Source organism: Candoia aspera, chromosome 8 (genome assembly GCF_035149785.1).
Source record: "Candoia aspera isolate rCanAsp1 chromosome 8, rCanAsp1.hap2, whole genome shotgun sequence".
NCBI lineage: Eukaryota > Metazoa > Chordata > Lepidosauria > Squamata > Boidae > Candoia > Candoia aspera.
Genome location: NC_086160.1, coordinates 3575751 through 3598527, shown reverse-complemented (window position 1 = coordinate 3598527; position 22777 = coordinate 3575751). Strand labels below are relative to the sequence as shown.

Below are 22777 nucleotides of genomic sequence, written 5' to 3'. Positions count from 1 at the left end.
AATTATTTTGCAGCAGAGCTTGGAATTAATAGTTAAGCACTCTCAGATGTCCTGCACATTCGCCAGTGTAATGTTTCCAGGCAAAATGTGGCACCAGAATACATAATGTAAGAATAAAACAGTGCCTGTTCATAGAGAGTACTGAACGTTTGGCTGGGGGTGATATTTATTGTTCTCTTTGCTTGGAAATAGAGAAACCCATTGAGTAAACCTTGGTATTTGTGGAGCCTTTTAAAAATACTTTTAAATGATTTTTTTGCTGCAATCTTTGCAATAAATTCCTCAGATTATACCTCACGAATAGTAAGTTCTACAGATGTCCATCCAGAACCTATAATGAAGAGCCTCTATGGAACCACACTGGGTCATGTTTCATCACACACACACAGACATCTCCCTTTGTATCAGTGGTTGGTTTTAATTGCAGTGACTTCTAATTCTTTTCTTACGAGTTACCATCTATGAACTCTCCAGACAGGCTAATTTATTCTGTTAACTGGCCACTGTTCAACTAGATTTCATTAATTTACTTACTTAATACATTGCATTTCCTCCCTCCATTTCTGCTCCTAGCTAAAAATAGAGCCATTGTGATAGAAACATTCATTTCAACTAAAAATAGAAGTTTTAAAGGATACTTCTCCTGCAAGCAACTCAAAATTTACCAAATACGCATCTGTCATCAGAGATTGCAGAGGAAGCCTTATGGGACTGTGAGTTTTTCTTCCCCAGAATTTGCCTGCTTCTGGTCCTTGTGCCATTCCACAAAACTTAAAAATCCTCCAGAAGACATGTTGCTTTGCTTTTCCTTGAACTTTCCCTGCTTTTGTTTCCAGCCTGTATGTCCACATTTCACATCTGATGGTGCAGACATGGATACATCCTCTGTTTCTTAATAACACCTTTGGAGCTGGAGTCTGAGTCCGTCTGGGGAGGCTGAGGCAAGAATTGATGGTTCTCAGGCCAAAGATGACCATTACGTAACCATGCAACAACCACTAGGCTTGAAGGCTACCAGGCACCGTGTCAATCATCCATTAATTTAGAAGAGTGGGGGGAGAAAGAAGCTGGAAGTTTAATCTCCCAAGGGTATAGAAGTCATTCACATCATCTCACAAGCAGTAATCAGCTGTTTGGCAAGACTTCATTCTGGTCTGCAATAAAGATTCTAATCTAGCTGAACTGTGAATCTTCTGCCGAAGTCTAACAGAGGAGCCAAGGCGAGCCATGAGGATCTGTGATTTACTGTCGAGTCCTTGTCGAGAAGCCTGACACCAGTAGTGTCTTTCTATCAGCAGGACTCTGGAGCTTTCCACTGCTGCAGGACCCTCTAGAACAGATCTGGGGAGCAAAAAACAGTGGAATGGAATGCTCCCATTTAATGAAAGGAAGTCAACTTACATATAGCTCAGAATTGCCCCTTGATTCAGGATACTTGACGGAGCTAGAGAGATGTGAAGAAGGTATGTGAAGATCTACTGGGAGATCTCTAGATAATATGCAGCAGATCAGATTGTAAGCTTAATAACCACAAGCAAAATTGTCATCCCTTTTTTACTCTACCATGGGGGGTGGCAGTCTCATCTTCTTGGCTTATTGCTGAGTCTCTGTAAGTATGTATTTTCTGATATAGATTACACCTGTTATGATCAATAAGATCAAGTTGGCATCAACTTCTGATTCACGGAACTTTGTTTCTTTGTTTTAAAAACCAACAGCACGCTCTTAATTCAGGGATATGTATTTTTAAATTCCCAGAACCAGCTGCAACTCTGCCCATAGGAATTTTTTTTCCTTGAACCCTTTTTTAAAAGGAGGATTGGAAAGGAAACACTACACTGGTTTTCTAGATTGACTGAATGCTGTTCTTCCTTCCTTCGTTCCTTCCATCCATCCATCCATCCATCCATCCATAAAAACAAGACAATAAAGTAGCATTTGCTAACCAAGTGTTTTAACTGAAAAAGTCTTCTGTTTCACAAAAACAGAAACAGATCTCTTTGTCCCACTTTTGGAATATTTTGGAGATGCTCTTTAAACTTTAAGGTGATTTCCCTGTGAAGATTATCTTTTCTTCTTTCCCCCATAACTGACTAGCTAAGTAGAGAAGAAATATTGTTGAGCGTGTTTGGGTTACAGGTATTTTTTAAAATCAACCTAGAGTTTTGTAGGATTTTAAATGTTTGTTAAAGACCTATTGTAAATTACATGGATTTGTTAATTGCCCAAAGTGTGGTCCTGGTCTTCCTGAGAAGCAATTTTGGTGCTGCAAGATCTACCTGATCTTTAATGTAATAGTATATCTTCTTTTGCCCTGTTATCTCCCATGATGTGGAAAACCCTTCTTAGTGCAATGCGGAAGACCATTGTCTTTCAAGAAGTTTAAGTGACATTTTTTTTATTTCTCTTTCATATTAAGAAAATTAGGGAACTTTAAAGTTCCTTTTGACCTATGTTTAACCTGCTTGTTTTTCACTCTTGCTTGAAAAGGTGGGAGAAGAGAAAACCCCAAGACAGTTTATGTTAGCACTAGCTTATCTGCATAGGTTCCCAGGCTCTTGGATTATGTCATAAACTGGTGAGACCCTGGCAACTCTCCAGTCAAGGTCAGATCCTGCATGGAAATGTGGTCATGAGGTTTAGGGCCAGACTTTGATAAAAACCTTAGGATTGCCTCTTGAGTTCAGAGCTTGACCACGGACCCTGGTACCAGGTGCCATGTGCAAAATTGGCGTGGGAAGCTTCTGCACAGACTTAGGGCTGAGTACTCTGGAAATCGAGCTGCCCTGGGGTATCTCCATTGTTGTTACTGAGGGGCTCCTGACAGCTGATGGGAGATTGGATATCATCTTGCTTGGTATGTTTTTATGGTTTTTATGTTATGCTTTTTATGTTTCTGTTTGATCTGCCTAAATTGTGTTTTTGTTTAAATCTGTTTGCATGAGTCAATAATAAAGCTTAAAATCTCCTTACTCACTGGTCTCTGGAGCTCAAAAAACCAATTGTCTGGACACCTGATTACTGCCTGGATACTTGGCAAAACACACTTTAAAATTGTTGTTCACATTTGCAAAGCCACAATTCTGCAGTATTGAGGGTGCCCTGTTTTCTATTGCAGGGAATTTTCACCATGCTGTCTGGTACTTGAGTGTAAACTCAACAACTAACTAACTAGTATTACCAGGGAGAAAGCCAAGCATCAGCCACCTTCCAATGGACTAGTGTTCCTGTGTAAATTATCATTCCCACATATTTTGCAGCCTGCTGCCCTTCATGGCCATTCAGTGCAGCCGGCCACCATCCCATCATGGATGTATCACTCAGAGCTTTTCTATCCAGGCACATTCCGAGATGGTTACGGCAGTGGAACTGCTGCATCAAAGGGCTTTCTTCTGTATTTTTTTACAAACATATGGATCATGAGCTGGATCAGCAACTTTTTTATTTTATATTATATTTTTATATTTTTTTATATTTAAGGAAGGAGTATTTTGTTCATTCATGACCAGCAGAAATCAATGGAGCAGGACATTCTGTTATTGAACTTGAGAGTCATTCTGTTGGTTGGATGGTTGGATGGATGGATGGACGGATGGACAGATAGTTGAAGGGGTTTGCAGCTACATACCAAGAAGTACTAGTATATCAACATACTAATCAAGCAGCAATCCCTTATGTGAAAAAATGGGTCTATCTTTTAACTTCTGAAATAATGGAGAGTATAATTAAACTACGTAAGTGCAATTAAAGTAAACTATGTTCCGTTGCTTCTTTTATTCCACCACCGAGTCATACCTCTCTGTAATCCCAAGTACACTGAGGCTTCCAACCTGCCCACAAGCCCCAGAACTTGTGTAAGTTAGTAAGTTTCCTTCCTCACTCTCAGTTAAGTCTTGGAGGGTGTTGTTATGGCCTTGTCTGAAGAAGACTTCTCAGAAGAGGAAGGTTGGTCAGAGGATAATGCCAAGTCCCCTCTACCAGATGAGACAGGTCTAGGAGAGCATGCATACTTCCCTCTGCCCAGGACTTTGGCCCATATTTTTGCTAGAACCACATAGCCCAACAGGACCATTGGGTGGAATATTCAAAGGCATAAAAGTGCCTTGTGTGCAGTTTAAGAGGAATAAAGACATGCTTGACAACAGCTTGGTTTTCCTGGAAGATCTGGTAGGCTAGGTGAGTACTAGAAGTGTTGAGGGGAGGAATTACAGCTTTCAGTATTAAGTTGTTTCTGCTTCAGAGCAGCTCATTGCTGTTCCTTGCAATCCTGTACAGTCCAGCAGGTCATTGGCTGACAGGCCACCCTGGTGTACCATCTCCTTCTTGCCTGACTTCCACTCTCTTGCTTTGATCTTCTGACCCCTTGATTAAGACTTGGACAGGCTGGCCTTGGCCTTGTGAATTGACTGTGTGCCTCTCTGGCTGTGAATAAATCCTTGGGGAATTAGATCTTGAACCTTTCAGTTAAGCTGCAACTTAACTGCAGGATGCAATTCCAACCAGGACAGAACAAACACCAAGACTGTTGGGAACTGCTAAATCATCCTCTGGATGTCAAGACCCCTGCCTGCTGTGGAATACTGAAAAAATAGAGCTGGAATTTGCATAGTATGATAACTGTGTAATTCACACTTCAGATCTCAGCTGTAAATTCCCAAAATGAATTTGAGCAAGACAAAGTCACTTTCCCATTTCCAAGGTAGGAATAAAAAAGGTTAACTTTTCTTCATTTAGAGCCAGTAGATTGAATTTTTCAACAAGTTATTTAGGAGATGCTGGGATAGGTTTGCAGGTGTTGAAATTTCAATATCCTTCAAGGGAATTTACTGTTCTCAGTGGCTGGTAAGATTAGAATAAATTACACAAAATGCTACATACTGAAAAATAAATTATTCAGAGGAAGGTAAATTGTACAAATTAGCTTAATTTGCATAATTTGTACAGATTGTAGGATTCAGCTTTTTTATGGGGATATAATTTGGTTTACAGAAAGGATTTTGATTTGTGTATGTGTGTATAGGAGATATTAAAATGGTCTTCTATTCTTCATTTGTTTAGGGGTTATTTTGCTGCTTTTTATGGATTATTTTGTGACTGGTTTTTTTACAGGTCATTAATTTTATTATCATGAGTTTTGTAAGCTGTTTTGTGGCCCGAGGTACAGGAGGCAATATATCAATTATTTATTACAAAGAACTTTATGCTATTGTTTCAGCAAAAACCCAGCCATGGTGGCTTTCTCGTAGAGGTGTGACCTCTAACTGGGAATGACTATCAATTTCAGAATTGGCATAATATGAATATTGCATCCACTCTGAGTTGGAACTCACAGCCTCACTCTCTTGTACCTGCAGTCTCTGGATCATTGTCAGACAGCAATACTGCGCATTGCAATAATCCAAACAAGCATCCGCAGCTAGAAAACTCCAGGGAGCATGTCCACCTCCACAAAGAATTTCTATGGAACTGGTTCTTTGTCCACAGTGTGTTAATTATTGAAACAATTCATCTTAATTTATTAGTTGTCATACAGTAGTAGATATGCTGTAGCTATAGAGTTATCCTCTCAGCTAATTTGATTGGGGATCATCATCATCATCTAGAGTCTTTCAGTTTCGTTGCTGCTTCTAGGTTATTTCTTTTTTATTATGGTCTAGTGAACAGCCTGCATCTGTTAAATAAAGGCATGCTTTAGCAAGTTTGTAATGTTACTGAAAAACCAAAGTGGAGCCAAAATGTTTTTTTATTATTATTTTTTAAGATGGGAGGGTGTTAAGGAGCAAAAGATAGGGTAGCAGAATTCTTGATGACTGTTACATGGCTGCAAATAGTTTGAATTTTCTGAATTTCTTTTCTGCCATTTCGTTCTCATCTGGATCTTAACTAAGATAGACCTAGTTCAGGGGCAAAATGAATGTTACCCCTTTAGAGCCCCTGAAAATTTCCTTGTTGGATTGGCAAAGGAAAATTTAGCCCAGCATTCTGTTTCCAACAGTGTCCAGCCTCTTGCTTTTGGGAATCCTGAAAACAGAATATGAAAGCAAGAAGGTAAAGGTAAAGGTTTCCCTTGACGTAAAGTCCAGTCGTGTCCGACTCTAGGGGGCGGTGCTCATCTCCGTTTCTAAGCCTTGGAGCCGGCGTTGTCCATAGGACACTTCCGGGTCATGTGGCCAGCATGACGACACGGAACGCCGTTACCTGCCCGCCGAAGCGGTACCTATTGATCTACTCACATTTGCATGTTTTCGAACTGCTAGGTGAGCAGGAGCTGGGATTAACAACGGGAGCTCACCCCGCCGCGCGGTTTCGAACCGCCGACCTTCCGATCGACAGCTCAGCGGTTTAACCCGCAGCGCCACCGCGTCCCATTCGAAAGCAAGAAAGCATCCCATTTTTTACCTCTTACACAGTGATTCCAAACATGGATATTCTGTTTTGATTTTATGGCCCTTGAGTATATTGGATGCTTTCTGTTGGGGGTGTGCAACTCTTCCGATTCAAGCTACGAAAAGTTCTTCAGAGATTGCAGAAATGTGAGCAGAGCACCTGCATGGAAACATTTAACCCAACTGGGTCTTAAGAGATTGAATCTGAAGTGCTGTACCTTCCACAAATTAATTGGACAGTTGGTTTAATTAGGCATTTTATAAATACTTTTTATTTTGTATCCTACATCCTTGTGAACTTGTCAATAAACTAACTTCTAGCTTGCTTATACAGTATGTGAGAATAGTGCTGTTTCTTTCTCCCTCCTATATGGCTCAGTTCCGCTGTTGTTTTTTAATGGAATCATCTTTTCTTTTCTGAAGAAAGCACAGATGAGTTCCAAGTTGGAGCTTCAACAAAAATGCAAGTTAATTAATAAGACAGTTGCAAAATGAGTCTTGGGCTCTATCAAGTAGATTTCCTGGCAAGTCACTGGATGAGTATCATTAAATCAAAAACACGTTGTTCCTCATGCCAAGCTGTTATATTTTTCTGCCAGTTTAAACATACACTGTTGCAAAGATGGCAGTGAGCCATCTTGGAGAGTGAAAAAAGCTACCAAGGCCATTAAGGTTAGACCAAAAGATAGGGAACTTAGGAATGGTGAAGTACAATTCAGGCATTTCAGATTTTAATAAGGGATGAGCAAAGCGTGAGTGCAAGTGAAAGACAGAGAGATTCGTTTTATTTATTGGTAGAATATATATCTCATCCTTCTTCCCACATGGCAGTCATTCTGTAGTTCTGAGCGTATTTTATTCTGCAGTGTAGTCTAGAAACCATTTCCCTGACATCCTTTTTTATGTAATATTGTATCTGTAACTAGAAGAACATCACTAGCAGAGTTTTGACAACTTTTCTTTGCTCGGCAGTGGATTTGAGAGCTTGGACCCACGTATTTTGTGTTCTCAGAAGCCCAAGGCACCAGCGTGAAATATGAAGTGGATTATACAAAGCAAAAAATTGGGCCCAGCTCTCAACTTGCAAAAACCTTCCTTTAAGCTTCCGAGATACCTTTTCATATTATGATACAGCCAGACAGATAGAAAAAACGTGATCAGTTTTAGCTTTAATGATACTGACTGTTCCCCAAGGGCAGGATGAACTGTAAACAGTTTGATAGCTGAGTGAAAAGGGATCTTTACTTCAGCTGCACATACAATTGCAAAGTTCTGGACTGTGGGTTATGATCCCTGTGGTTTCATTTGACTGCTCTGCAGCTGTGGTAGAGACCATTGCAATGGGTTGTGGGGGCTTTATCGATATAAAACAAGTCTCTCACCTCTCCAATGGCTTTCTGATTTGATGCCCTACTTGTCTCCTTCCAATTCTATGATAATTGGACAAAACCCACAACAAAGGTGCCATCTTCAAGGCAGCCCCTCATAGAGCATACTAGGAGAAAGCGTTACAGGAGCTTCTACAGAAGCACTTCCTGGTCCAGGCTGATCAGACTTCTGAAAGCCATAAATGGAATTGCAGTTGGTGTTCAACACTTGCAGATGTTGTGACTTTGCTTTTACAGAAGGCGGACCTGAGCTATTTCATCATCATTTTCCCCTATATTGATTTGTGGATGGTTTTATCTTTGCTAAAGCGTGCACAGCCTTGAGTGTTTTGAAATTGGGTGTATACTGAAATAAAAATACGCCATCTTCACTCTGGACATGAGATGCAAAAGCCGGGAAGTGAAGGTGGAATTCATCTGGGTGACAAGGGCTGGATGATTTCTCCCATTCTAAAAAAAAGATCTATTAGTTACTTTGTGTGGTAGCACTATTTTTAAATGAAGCAGGATTTAGCACTGGTTGCGTGTGCAATGCGTTAATTCTGGGGGAAGGCCGTCGAAACAAGAGGACAAAATTTAAACGGGAAAACTGGGTGCTTTTCTCTAAGGTAGTAAAAACAGAAGGAAGAATGTATTGTGGAGTATTCTTTGCTTCCCATTTTGGAAGTAAGAGAGGAAGAAACCACTTCTTTCTCTTTGTCAGCCTTAGCATTGTAAACAAGTAATGATGCCAGCTGAACGGACCAAAGTGGCACATATCCGGTATCACAGGGTTTGTCCACAGTTCAGTTCTGGGAGTTGAAGTCCGCACAGCTCAGAGTTGCCAAGGTTGAGGAACCCTGCTATGTCATCTCTGTATCATCTGGGGAAGGAAGGAAGTAGTTTGATTTATGCTATTGCATTTGCTTGTTCGAGAGACCATAGCCTGTGGGGTGGCTAATTTGAGGGCCTTTTAAAAAAAAGTCTTTCCTTTGCCCCATCCCTTGGTGTTACTAATTAATCATTTTCTGAGCTCAGGAAGTTATTTCTCTGTCCCACTCACTTCCTTCACATTAGCTGCAGATTTAATTAGCTAGCCCAGAATATTATTTCCTCTTCCCTTTCTTTCCCACAGCCATGGAGGCCAGGTGACCCCTTGTTCACAGTGCAGAGGGGATCACCTTGAATGGCTCCTTTCTTCTTCACTAAAGCCAGCATTCTGGAAATGGCTTCTGTCTTGTCAAGGAAGTTGCAGAGCGAAGCAAGCAGGAAAAATGATCACAGCCACTTGGTGGTGGTGGTTTTAAGGGACCTTCTTGTTCTTATTTTTCCTTTCTTTTAACTTTGTCTTTTGCAAAGCTAAGTTCCTAGGAAGCTGAATTCTTTTTCACAACCAGATTCCTTCCAAATGTGTTGGACCAAAATAATTCCTGTCATCCTCTATCAGCATGTCCTAAAAAATCAAAATGAAACAAAATGAAAGACACAAAAATAGGCCCTGATCTCTTTTTTTTCTTTTGTTTTACAAGTTGGTAGTGCCACATGCTTTTTCCTCTAGTGGGAAGCATCTCCTGTGGGATTACCCCACTTGCTTCAAATAGGTTTCTTCCCAAACACTTGATCTGTACGATGGCGGGGCCACCCTAGATTTGCTTAGTGGGTTAAAGAGGAGATAGAGCAGTTTTTGTGGTGGTTTTGTCTAATCTTTCCAGTGGGGTGGGCGTATTAAATTCAGCGCTATCTTATCTACAGGAATATATGGCACTTTCATTACAGATAAGTTAAAAATTTAAAAGAAACAAATTGAGGAACACAAACAATCATTGGCATAAAAACACAAACGCTTCTAAAATGCTCCTGTGCAGAAGGGGAAAAATGGTTGGTTGGCCTGGAGCCTCATCTTTTTCACTCTGGCCCCCCACAGCTGGTTTGATATGCCTGCAGAGTCACATTCCCTTTTAAAGCCACCAGTTGTTGCCAATGGTAATAGTTGGACTGTGGCCAAGAATTAACATTTGATGTTAAGCAGCAAATGGTGGCAAGGAGTAAAATTTGGGGAAGGAGTGAACTGGATAGAAATCTATAGCTTACCACCAACAAACCAATGAAGAGTAGAGAACCTCACAGAAGCTTATATCTTCTAGCCTCCAGGTCTTCCAGAAAATGGCGACAATGAAATCCAGTATTCCTTTAAAAACTCTTGAAGGGATTTTTTGTTTGAAGATAGGTCTTGGTAGAAAACAGGAAGGGAAATTAACATGGAATTTTAAAAATTTTCTAGTGGGTTTAATGGTCACTGGTCATTCCTCTTCTGTTGAGTTTCTCCTGTTTTTTTTTTTCTTCCTTTTGTCCTGTGCTTTAAATGTATCTTTAAAGTACTTTTCAAAGTATTAATTTTTTTGTCCATTATTTCAGTGTTGGAGAGCATGAGTGCAATGTGAAAGAAGGGTTGTCATGGAAATATCTCATTATTGCTGAATTGGAAAATAATTACTCTGCCAAAAATCCCAGGTAACCTGTCAGTGCTTAAGTTAAGGATGGCTGGGGCAGCCTCGACTCTTTCTCTTAAAAATGGGGAATTTCAAAAATCATTTTTTCCCTCTTGTTATTATACTTTGGCGGGGGGGAGTTATGCATACAGTTTCACTCTGTAGCAAATATCAGAATGTGTCATTTTAATTGGGAATATATATTTACTTTGTACTCCACATATATGCATGTGGTTAGCTTCACTTTTCTTCCCCTTGATTTAGAACATGAGGAAAGAACTGATTAAAAATCTTGGCTAGTGTTCAGCTTGTAACAGAAAATGGAGAGGTTTCTGTGGACATAAGGGCATGTGCGTGGATTCCATACAAAGAAGCCATAAATGTATTTTCTACAATTTACTGCACCTAGAATGTTGAGTTATAAATAAAAGCAATAAACATATGAGTTGAACAGAAATCCAGTTGAGTTTCAGTTCTTACAGAGGTCGTTCAGCAATTGACTGATTTTTGCAAATCTCCTTTAATATTATGGGAAGATCCAAAAACATTAAAATCTGGCAGCTCCAAGATCAAAATATTCATTGGTGCCATCCATATTTCCCTAGCCGCTCCCGATGTAAAATATCTGGAATGATTTACTTCTGTTTTCTAGAAACACAACTTGTTCCTGAAATCATTCTGTGTGGTAGATTAACATTTCAGTGGTTGATCATTTTCAAGTGCTTGATTTGGTTTTATACTCTATGTAATCCACCAAGAGTTTCTGATTTGGGCAGGGTCGAAATGTGGACAGTAAATAAATAAATACGTAGTTTGGTGGGTGATTTTCTTGCAAAGCAACTCCATAAGAAGACTACGCTAATTTACATGCTGAAAACTTTAGTACAGTTAAAATAGATTTTAACATTCTAATTCAGAATAATAACAATTCTGTAAAAAAAAGTATGCCTCAATATCTGTTAGCTCCTTTGCAGAGTTTTGCCCTTGTTTTGGATCTCAAGGATAAACTCATAAGACTTAAGGGTAATTTGAAGTTGATCTTAAAAAACATTTTAAGTGTTTGAAGTTTCACTTTAACTTAGATCATAGTACCATCATAACCCAGAGTCGCTCTTTGAGTGAGATGGGCAGTGATGAAATTCAAAATATAAATAAATAAATAAATAACAATGGGAATGACATGGAGTTGGTTTCTACTGTTGTGACGCTAAACACATCTACTTGGGAGTCAACAACATGTTGTTGTAGAAAAGGAGAGGTGTCTGGTAGAAGCCATGGTGATGTCACTGCTCTACTGCAACAAATTAGTTAATTTTCATGATGAAGCGTACGTTGTCATTCCACTCCACCACATGCAAACAGACACACAATGTGCATGGGGTGGTGTGTTGTAAATGTAAAACGAATTCAGTGAATGCATTGTGTGTCGTGCTGGTTCTCCCTCATATAATTTTGGGAGGGAGGGAGGATTGATTTATTGATGTATCTGCAAAGCCTGGTTTTTACTTCTGCCTGACCGAGCTGCCTGTGATTTTGCGCCCCATCTTCTGCATGTCTCTTTCTTGGGAAGCAAGGCTAGGTGCCAGTATTTATAGAAATAGATGGTCATATCGCTTGTTCTAGGGTAATATTTTTAGATATTGCACACTGTTTGAAGTGTCATTGTAGTGTAGCGTTTATATTAGCATGGTAAGTATGGCAGCTGAGGTCCATGGTATTTATCTTTAGCATTTCTTTAAAAAAAACCCACATGAATCAATGTTTCACTACTTGACAGCCTGATCTTTTGCTGTGGTGAATGAGAAAATAGGATCATGGTCCTGAGCAGGGCTAATGCTTGAGCAAAAATAGGGAAAATCTACCTTCCTTTTTGATGTATTGAAAATGTGGCTCAGGGCGTTGCCTGATAAGGCAAAGCTCAGGTAATAAACGGAAACTGGAGGGGAAATCTACTGCACACCTCCATTTATCCCACCAAGTGGTTATTTAATATAAAACTATTATTTGAAAGAGATTTGTTTGATATGTTAGCAAATGAGATACAACCAAGATCCAGGGCATTCTTAATTATTAACAGGGATGTCCAGGGTGTGGGTGTGTCATAAAAGTCAAGATGGGGGCCCCGACTGTGTGGTCAAAGTTTTACTCCTTGTTTGTCCATGAGGTGTCTTTGATTGCACAGTCCCATCTGATGTCTTTAACTCCCCCTCCCATTGCAGGTGCCCCTGACTGATTAATTTATAATAATTACCCTTCCTTGAGATTATTTAGAAAGAAACAGATATTGTTTTAAAAGATCAGACTGTACCTTTCCTGGTTAAAAGAACATTTTCTCTCTCTCTCAGGACAGTGACAACCTGTGGTGGGATGCCTTTGCTACGGAGTTTTTTGAAGATGATGCAACCTTAACACTTTCCTTTTGTTTGGAAGATGGACCAAAGCGATACGGTAAGGGAACAAATATATTTTAATGATTCCACTAGCTTGTGGCAGAGCCGAAACCGATTGGTGATGAAGTGATATATATACATGCACGCACGCACACACGCACACACATATATATATGAATATTTATTTATTTATTAAATTTAGCCACTGCCCATCTCCTCCTGAAGGGGAGACCCTGGGCGGTTTACAGCAAAGATAAAAACTATACATACATACATACATACATATAAACACATACACATACACACACACACAGAATGAATATATATATATATATATATATATATATATATATATATATATATATATAATATTTGTGTGTGTGTGTGTGTGTGTGTGTGTGTGTGTATATATATATATATATATAGCGTACACACACACACACGCCCAGAGTCCCTCTTTTGGGGGAGATGGGCGGTAATAACATTTGAATAATAAAATATGAAGATATATAAGTCCTCCTTCAGCTTTGTGTTATGTTGGTCATGACACTTTTCTTCTGACCAAATTTAGAGGTTATGGTAAAAATGAAATGAAATGATCCCTTCCAAACCATCCAGTCTGGATCTGAATAAGGAGAATAACTTCAGGTATATACCATTTATTTGGGGATTGAAGGATCTTTGGGCAGGCATCTATGTGGGAAAAAATGGCTTCAGGGCTACTTCTGACAAGAATAGAAGAAATTAGGAATGTCTCTAAGTGGGAGGGAGAGGTCATAGGCTGTTTCCTGGAATAGTTCCATAGGCCAATTGGCTCTCTTAAAGTTTCAGTCACAGAATTTTTATATTTCATTATAAGGTATAATCTTGCCATGGTTCCTTTGACGCTTTCTCATCCTGGTCCTCAAATAATGGCAAATTATGACTTACTTGACGCAAAGGAAAATAGATGTTCCTGGTGCAGTCAACTAAATGCATGTCTTATGCTTCTGAGCAGTTGTTCAGAGATGGTCTTCAAGAGTCAGTTCATAGACTCCCCAACATATAAAAATAGGAGGATTCTTGCATGCTTGTAAAACCTGTAGTCTTAAAGCAGGATTCACGCTAAACCCATTTGTCTACTCCCAGTCTTACATGACATACATGAAGCTACTCTAGAACCACTTTCCTGTCTGGGTTTCTGAGATGGATGGAGGTCCTTAGTGGACCTTAACCATAGTTTATTGGTATCAAATGATTTGCTTCTTGCTTGTGGTAGGCCAGCCATCTCTGCTTTTCAATATTTTCCTATTATGTGGCAAAAGAAAGAGCACTGTAATACATCACATAAATAACCTGTGAAATTTATTCCCGTAAGACAATGTGTTGGCCACCAGTTTGGAGATCTTTAAAAGAAATTTGTATCAATTTCTAGAGGAGAAGTCTATTGAGGGCTATCAGTCAAAGACTCCAATTTGGGGGCAGCAAACCTCAAAATATCAATTGTAGAATAACAGTAGTGGGAGAAGGATGTATTTTCATCTCCTGCTTATGAGCACCTAAGATGCATCTGGTTGTCTGCTGTGAGAAATAGCGAAGGACCTTTGCCTGATGCAACAGGGCTGTTCATATGTTCTTATATGTACTAGTATCTAGAAATAACATTTCTCTTATTCTTATCTACTCACTGACTACTGACCCAAAACCTATTATTTGCTTTATCTTAAAGCATGTACTTTCTGTATTTCTGTAGTTCCATAAGAAAAATGAAGATAGCATGCATGAGAAAGCTAGTCCAATAAAAATAATGAAGTAGGAAATCACTATTTGTAGCAATAGCAGAAGAGATTTGTTTGTGAAACAACTGGCAACCAGGAACATTCATGAACCTAAAGGGCTCCTGGGGGTTGAACGCTGGTTGAGAATGCTAATCCTGCATTCTGGGCCAGGTGGACTTTCCAGAGTGACTTCAAGGGCAGTCCTGGGAAAAGCAGGTTCTATCAGTCAAGGGAGCATACACAACACTTGCAAGACTCCTTGTCTTTGAAGAAAGACACAGCTATCACACAACCCCAAACGCACCCACTATTGTATCTGGATTGAGAGACAGCAGCTGTGCCAAGCAACACAACCATTTAATCCCAGTTTTCAAGAACACTTGCAAACACTTTGAAGTCTTTCACTTCAAGCTCAGGCTTACAGACTTGCTCCCTGCTGAACTCACCCCAGTTAGTCATTTGTGCAGTCTGTAGAAATTAGTTGTGACAACAGGAATGCTTTTTTCCCCATCTTTGACAAATCTTTTCATATGTAGCCCTGTCCAATCTAACTGGACGTTAATTGCTTTTTCACTGATATATCTATGCCTCTTCGACTGATAAAACAACTAACAAATTTGATATCTGACAAGTTGACTCATCTAATTGGGACAGATCAGCTGCAACCAGTTTTGGCTACAGGCTGCAATTTGAAAGCCTCTACAGAGTTATCACTTGAAAGGGAAGACATAGTAATTCTGTCAACAATAATTTTTTAAATGGTGTTCAAAGTAGAACCGGAGAGCCCTTGTCAAGTAAATACCTGAAGATAACTGATAAAATGAATTAAACACACGGGAGTGAAACAGTGACTTTAGTTACTACCAGAAGTAGAAGTGTCTTGCAAGATGTTAATCTCAAAGCAGAAAAGTGTGTGAATCAAGAGGGGGAGAAAAGACAAGCTTTGCATCCATGTTCACTAATGCCTGTTAAGGTGGGAATTAAAATTTAGGGAAGAATTGAAGATAATCCAATTGATGTTAGATAAACAAATCAGTTTTGAAACATTTGTTTTTACAAATTCATTTCTAACACATGGCATTCCATCACACTTGTGCTAAATTGACCTTCCATGGTTAAACATGGAATAAGACATTACTGATTTCATTATTATGAGCTTCTTACTATAATCCAGAAAATGCCAACCTGGGCAGCATTAGAAATTTTTATTGACTTCACATGAATGATCCTTTTATTCCTGCTTGAGGTTCTCCCCCAGGGGCATCCATGGGGTGGTGTCAAAAAAGTCAAAATGGCTCCTGCAACCATATGATCAAAGCCCCACCCCTTTTTGGCTATGTGTAAAGTTCTCAAAATTATGCTTCTGTAAAGTAAAGCAAGTTTGGTGTCATGGTTAAGGCATCAGGCTAGAGACTGGGAGACGGTGAATTTTAGTCCTGCCTTAGGCACAAAGCCAGCTGGGGGACCTTGGGCCAGTCACTCCCGCTCAGCCCTAGGAAGGAGGCAAGGGCAAGCCACTTCTGAAAAATGCTGAAAGAAAACTGCAGGGACTTGTCCAGGCAGTCTCCGAGATTTGGACACGATTGAATGGATAACAATAACAACAAAGTGTGAGAATTACTTTCTCTCTGTTGGAGAAGGATTGTTTTGCCCAACTATTATTGGCAGTTCTTTGAGAAACGCAGAGATGCATGTGGGCCAGTTGCTCCATATTCACTCAGAATTCTCACTTCCTTTGTGGGATTTCTGAGTGGGTGGGTTCCAGGCTGTTGCCTTTGCTGCGTTCAGTGTAAGTTCTTGCTTAAGATACCTCAGTGAATGCAAGGAAGAATAAACAGTCCTCAGAGGTACATACCAGCAAGGTTCCCATTTACTAATCATTCCCTTTAAAGTCAACCTGCTATTTTTTCATATCCTTCCAGCAGGTTTTTGCCTATATGCTTGTGAGTCCAGAGCTCAGAGAAAACTTTCACTAATCATTTCTCCATCTGAACCAAAGTCAGTGAGTATTGCTGATCCACTGAAAGACATGGCCAGGTCATGTTCCTGTCTTACAAAAATGCATCTATGCCCCTCCATCGTATTTGTGAAAAATACCAATAGAAATAGGTTAGGGCACTGAATGGTTATATTTTATAATTTGAAAAACAAAGCATGTGTGGCAAACCAAATGTATCTTGCAGTGGAAAAGGACTTTCTGGAAGCAGGACAGATACCTTTTTGCAGGCGAGTCTGACATAAACCCCAGGATTTCCAAGAATTGTGTGCCAACTGTCTGACGTCCTCTTTGTGCCCACTTATACCACTGGACAAAATCATTGTGAGTCTCTGTCACTCATTTTCTGGCCCTGCTACTTGACAAAATGGTTATCTCGCTTCCTTTGTCTTGTTCTTCAAAAGAAAATTACATTTACCTAAAGTAATAAATTGCTCCTGTTTCCATGCATAGGCTAAGTCCCAATAATTAAACATCACTCAATAATTACCACATGGCAGAATAATTCCTCCTTTTCCACATTCTGAGGCTAGTCTCTTTGTGTTCCCCGTTATCCTGCCTGCTCCCATTTTTTGCCACGTCTAGAGATAATTGCTCTGCCGTCTGTGTGTGTATAAAGCTGATGCCTTTAAAAGTCATAAAAGAAAAAGTTTTCCCAAGCCTTTTCAGTTTTAGCAGTTGCATTTTGCAGTAATCAAATGATAAGTCCAGCCATCTTGTTTATTTTTCTAAAGGTTACTACTAGATTCTCCCAGCCAACCAAATCTAATCAAGCTAAGGCAGTGTTTCTCAACCTTAGCAATTTTAAGAAGTGTGGACTTCAGCTCCCAGAATTCCCCAGACCTGGGGGATTCTGGGAGCTGAAGTCCACACTTCTTAAAGTTGCTGTGGTCGAGAAACACTGCTACCTTCTTCCACCAATAACATTCCCCAAGCATGGCTTAGGTCTCCCACTCCCTTTTTCAGCATCGATGCTCAGCAAGGTAGACTACCTTGGGAACAGGAGATGCCCACAGTCACAGGTTCCCCGCCCTGCACTCCTACAGCCTATGCAGAACCCATGCTTTTCTGTTATTTTATTATTAGCAGCAGGCTTCTATGCCACTTCAGCTTTGAGACCCAAGGTGGTCAATAAATGAATATTTGATGACCAAATTGTCAAAACAGGTGATCAGTTGAATGAATAAATTGTCCATAAGAGCTTTGTATTCATAACACTAACACTCTTCTCTTAATTAATGGGAAAAACACCATCATCAGCCCCCACTCTTGGCTCCCCAGAGGCTCCATGAAAAAGCAGAATTTTCAGTTTCCTGAATATCATCAAGGAAGGAGATGTTTGCACTGCTGGGAGAGGAGGCAAGCTGTTCCAGAGGGGGAGGAAGAAAGATCTCTCCCAGCCCCCCACCTCATTTAACCTTCCAGCAAGCAGGAATTTGCAAGATGCTACTCTGTTGGATTGCGTTGGGCAGGCAGGAGTAGATGGTGCCTAAGATACCAAGGTCCCAAGCCACAGGAGGTCTTATAGATAATAATCAACACCTTGAATTGCACTTAGAAGCAAACCAGCAATGACACAACTCTGCAAGACAGATGTGAGTTGGCTGTAACAGCTGTTCCTGTTACCAGGCAGGCCATTGCATTTTGCATGGGTTATGCTTCAGAGTCATCTTCAGAGGCAGCCCCAGGCAGAGCTAATTACAGCAGTCCAGCAGGAGCAGGAGTGACCATCGCTAGGCCTTTCCATTCCTTGTATTATCTAAAATGAATTCCCGTTTTCCATGATTATTCATGAATAAATAGCTTTATTTTACTGTATCCAAAAAGGAAGGAAGGAAGGAAGGGGAAAGGGGGAAAAAAGCTTGCTGAAACATCTATGCTCTCAAAGATGCTCTCACTCAAGTCATGCTACACAATTAAATTATTGGCATTTAAGGCAGGTTACTCAGTAAAAAAAAAAAGAAATTCAATATATTGTGAAATAGCCTTCCAAGGATTGCAAGAGAGTTGAGTTCTGGGGATCATTCTCTAAGTGCAGTCTCAGAGTATCAACTTTTCTTGCAATCATCCAAACATCCGTATCGACTTCTGTTCTCCTCCTCTTAGTTTTCAAGCATTGGTATATAATTAAAAACACACACACACAAGCCTCTACAAATACTAGTATATATGTGAAATAGCTCCCTCCAGATGGAACCACCACAGCACATGACTACAAACAGTTTTGAGCAGACTTCTCAATAACCAGAAGTATCCACAGGGTATGGTCAAAAAAGGCAAGATGGTGGCCGCAATAGTGCAATCAAAGCTCCACCTAGTTTTTATGTGCACTGCTTCACACTGCCATGGCCACCATCTTGCCTGGTTTGACCACACCTTGTGGACACCTGTGCAATTAGCTGAACCTACAAGTTTCTTCTCAGAAAGGTGTTCTGATGAATTAGTCACAGTTCATGGATAGATTCTAGCTTTGTGGGAAATGCTTTCATTTGAATTCCAATGATGAAAGTTGCACTTCCCCAGCCTTGGCTGATCTCAAGAAAGCTGACCAGGAGAGTTCACCAGGAAGTTCTAGGGGTATAAATAAATTGAATTAAATATTAAATTAAGAAGTTGAAGCAGCACCCCAGAAGAAAGCAATGTAAACTACTTCTGTATTGTTGCCAAGGAAAAAAGTAGGGATACGTCCAAGCTGACTCAAACTGGAGGAGGAGTTGAATCACCTTAAGGAGTTGCACTGAGCATTGGCAGGGCCTGGATCAGTTAGCAAGATTAAAGTTCAGCCATAAAATTAAGGGTTAATTCAACTCATTGATTAAAAAAAGTTCTGACCGAAATTTCTTTGCATCATCTAGACACTGTTCATATATGGATATAATTGACTGAGTCTTGAGGAGCAGTGTTTCCCAACCTTGACAACTTTAAGATGTCTGGATTTCAACTCCCAGAATTCCCCAGCCAGCATGCTCCCAGAATTCTGGGAGTTGAAGTCCAGACATCTTAAAGTTGCAAAGTTGAGAAACACTGATCTAATTCTTGCTGCAAAAACACCTGCTATACAAGAGAGAATCCAAGAGAAACGGGAAAATTTATACTTATGGCACCTCCTAGAATAGAAGTAGGATTTGGTGTCTATTGGGATCACAGGAAAGCACCCTTTGCAGGAAAAGCAAACTCCATGCAAATATTGTCACATCCCTCCCTGTGTGCGTGCAATCAAGTGGAAAGGAATTGGGTTGCAACTGTGTATGTGGCTGTCACATTTTAAGACTCTGAGAAGCCTGGGGGCCAGATGTTGCTTTGGGCTCCCCCTTTTCCTCCATTGGCCACCCAATGGATGACAACCAGTCTTGCTCACGGTCACTTGTGCCTTGGTCACTTCCTATTTGGATTACTGCAATGCGCTGTACATGGGGCTGCCCTTGAAGACCACCCGGAAGCTATAACTGGTCCAGAATGCAGCAGCGCATGCAGTGATGGATGTCCTTAGGTTTACCCATGTCACACCTTTGTTGTGTGAGCTGCACCGGCTCCCGATTTCCCTCCAGGTGCAATTCAAGGTGCTGGTTATTACCTTTAAAGCCCTACACAGCACAAGGCCAGGTTATCTGCAGGACCACCTCTCCCTAAGGATATCTACCCATCCTACCAGATCAGATAGGTGGGCATGCTCCTAGTCCCTTTCCTTAAACATGGCCATCTTATGGGATCTAGGAAGCATGCTTTCCTGTGGCAGCCCCTGCCCTGTGGCACACCCTTCCTTCCCCCTGACGTTCAGCAGGCCCCACCCTCATAGCCTTCCAAAAACCACTGAAGACCTGGCTTTTCCCCCAAGCCCTGGGATAGGGTGAGATGGATGAGAGGACTTCGTGATGGACTGCATGGGAAAGTTTAGCTAGGGTGCCAGGTTTTTACCATTTGTGGTTTTAATAGGTATATGTATATATTAATTGCACAATGATGCTGTTTTAACTGTTGGTTGGGAGCCACCCAGAGTTTGGTATAAGGTGGGCAGCTAAATAAATGTTCTAAATAAATAAATATGGGGAAGGCAAACAGAGTTATGAGATTGAATTTCAATGGATTAGTTTTCCTGCTTAGATCTATCTGACTTTTTCAAATTCTGGAATCATACTTGGACAGGACCCTTCTAGCTGTAGGGTCTGGTGCAGTAGTACCAGCTGCCCCCCCTCCCCACTCCCAAAGGCTTTGCATCGTGTTTTGGCGTGCAGTGAAACAGGGTCATGCAGAGTCTGATCTCTCTCCATCTCTGTCTCCGTCTCCATCTCCATCTCTCTCTCTCTATTTATCTATCAATCATCTCATGGATTTATAGGGCCACCCAACTCAAGCAAAATGACTCTGGATGGTGTACAACAGAGATCCAGTTCAGATTGATTACTGGTTTATTTTTGCATTTATATCATGCCATTTTTTCAAGGTGGCATTCAAAGGGATTGCTCTTTTAATATTTATCACTACAACAACCTTACAAGGTAGGTTGGGCTGTGAGAGAGTCATTGGCCGATAGTCACCCAATGAGCTTCTACAGCTGAGGTGGACTTGAAGTGTGACTCCGCGGGGGAACCAGGATGCAGGGGACAGAACGTTTGATCCCTGTCACAGTTTCCTTACGTTCAAGCCCTTGCACAACATTCGTACAGACCTGTATAAGGAACATTCAGATCATATAAAGCTGTTGATTCTGTGGAGGCTAGTTTTAATTCTTTCAAACCCCACGTGCAGCATGCACTCATGTTCCATCAATCTTGTGTTGTGCAAGAGATGCTGTTGGCAAAAGCCCACTGGAAATTAGCCTAACAAGTGTGAATTACCATGCCAAGATTCTTGTCTTGCACTCCCAGTGTTGCTAAAGACAAAATCTAATTCACCTTCTGTTATCATATCCATTTACACTGATGTCACTTCTGCTTTATCTACTTACTCATTTATTTGAAGTGACTGTATAAAAATAAGAAAAGGTTCAGTTTGTCTGTGGACAATAAATCTTTGGCAGTTGTGTGTTTAATCTTGCTCTGATAGAAGCTTGTTCCTGTCGTTCCTGATCCACCCCTGGAGCACATCAGCAATAACTTAAGCGTGTGAGTTTTGTAACTTGATTTTCGGAGGGGAGGGGAGTGAACAGTTTGCTTCTTTCAAGAAACTACCTCGTGTTATCAATTTCTTGTCTACTGCCAAGTGATGCTCCACTCATTAAAATTATGAAATACTGCTGATAAAAGGTTTGCGTTGGCTTCAGAACTTTTCATGTTTAGGCTGAACCTGCACTGAGTCTTGAAATGTTGCAAGCAATGAAAAGACAAATGTGAAAGAGCTGAGTTAGATGACACGAATTGTTCCCCGGATGCACAAGTTGAAATTGTACTCAGTTTTCCATATACTGGTTTTCCGTAAACATCGTGCCCAGAAGAGTTCAGACGAAGCACAAGAAAATGGCATTCAGAAGTGTCAGGAATATATTCTCTGCAAGAAGCAATTTATAGCCTCCCCATCAAACAAACAATTTGGAACAATCTTATAATAACAACATGAGCTTCAATAACAAAAGGTCAGAGTAGTTTTTTTACAAGACAGAGGGCAAGAGGCAAGGCAGATGTTCCTTTCTTGGAGGATGGCATAGGTGTCCATAAGAAGCTCTGGGGATGTCCCAGGCATCATGATGTAATTGAGATAGATAGATAGATAGATAGATAGATAGATAGATAGATAGATAGATAGATAGATAGATAGATTTGTAAACGATTGCCATTGCATCATTTATACCATTCAAGCCATCTGCCCAGTGATGTCACGAGGTACATGATATCACTCCCAGCCTCTATGGATGCATTTTGTTCTGATCACTTTTGCTAAGTATCCTTGCTTCTGTGGCTGATAATGGGTGCCTGTTGTTAAGAAATAATGGTTTTCTCACATACCTAAAAGAAAATAGGCGGCCAGTTCCCACCCCCCTGCCCCCCAGTTCCAACATGGATTAAGGCTCCCTCTGATGTCTGCTGTTGAATTCATGAATCACTAAGTGCTCTTTTATTTATTTGACTAGATGTTATCCCATTTTTCCTCCAGGAACTTAAGATAAGAATAGCAGTAATCTTTCCTCTCCGTTTTCCCACAACTGCCTTCCTATGAGGTAGGTTGGGCTGAGGAAGACTGCGTAACCCAAAGTCACCAGTGAGTTTTCAGTAAGTAAGCTCTGTCTGCTGCTAGTCCAACACCTTAACTTAACTTAAAAGGAGGAAGGAGTATTAGGTGTGTTTGCTGCCTTGAGTTATTTTTAACAATAATGAAGTCGGGATGGATGGATGGATGGATGGATGATAGATAAAGCCACTGCACACCCTGGTACTCCTACTGTAGAGGGCAGGGGGAAT

The 22777-nt window shown here is 40.6% G+C and overlaps 1 protein-coding gene across 4 annotated transcripts in view; it reads left to right on the top strand.

The window, feature by feature from the left end:
• The window catches only part of LDB2 (LIM domain binding 2), a 167225-nt gene that overhangs the window by 57723 nt on the left and 86725 nt on the right, over window positions 1-22777 (top strand). For all 4 annotated transcript variants that reach the window (XM_063310250.1, XM_063310248.1, XM_063310249.1 and 1 more), the window contains exon 2: window positions 12588-12690. In XM_063310250.1, coding sequence (XP_063166320.1) covers window positions 12588-12690 — 103 coding nt within the window. The remainder of the gene's footprint in view (window positions 1-12587; window positions 12691-22777) is intronic.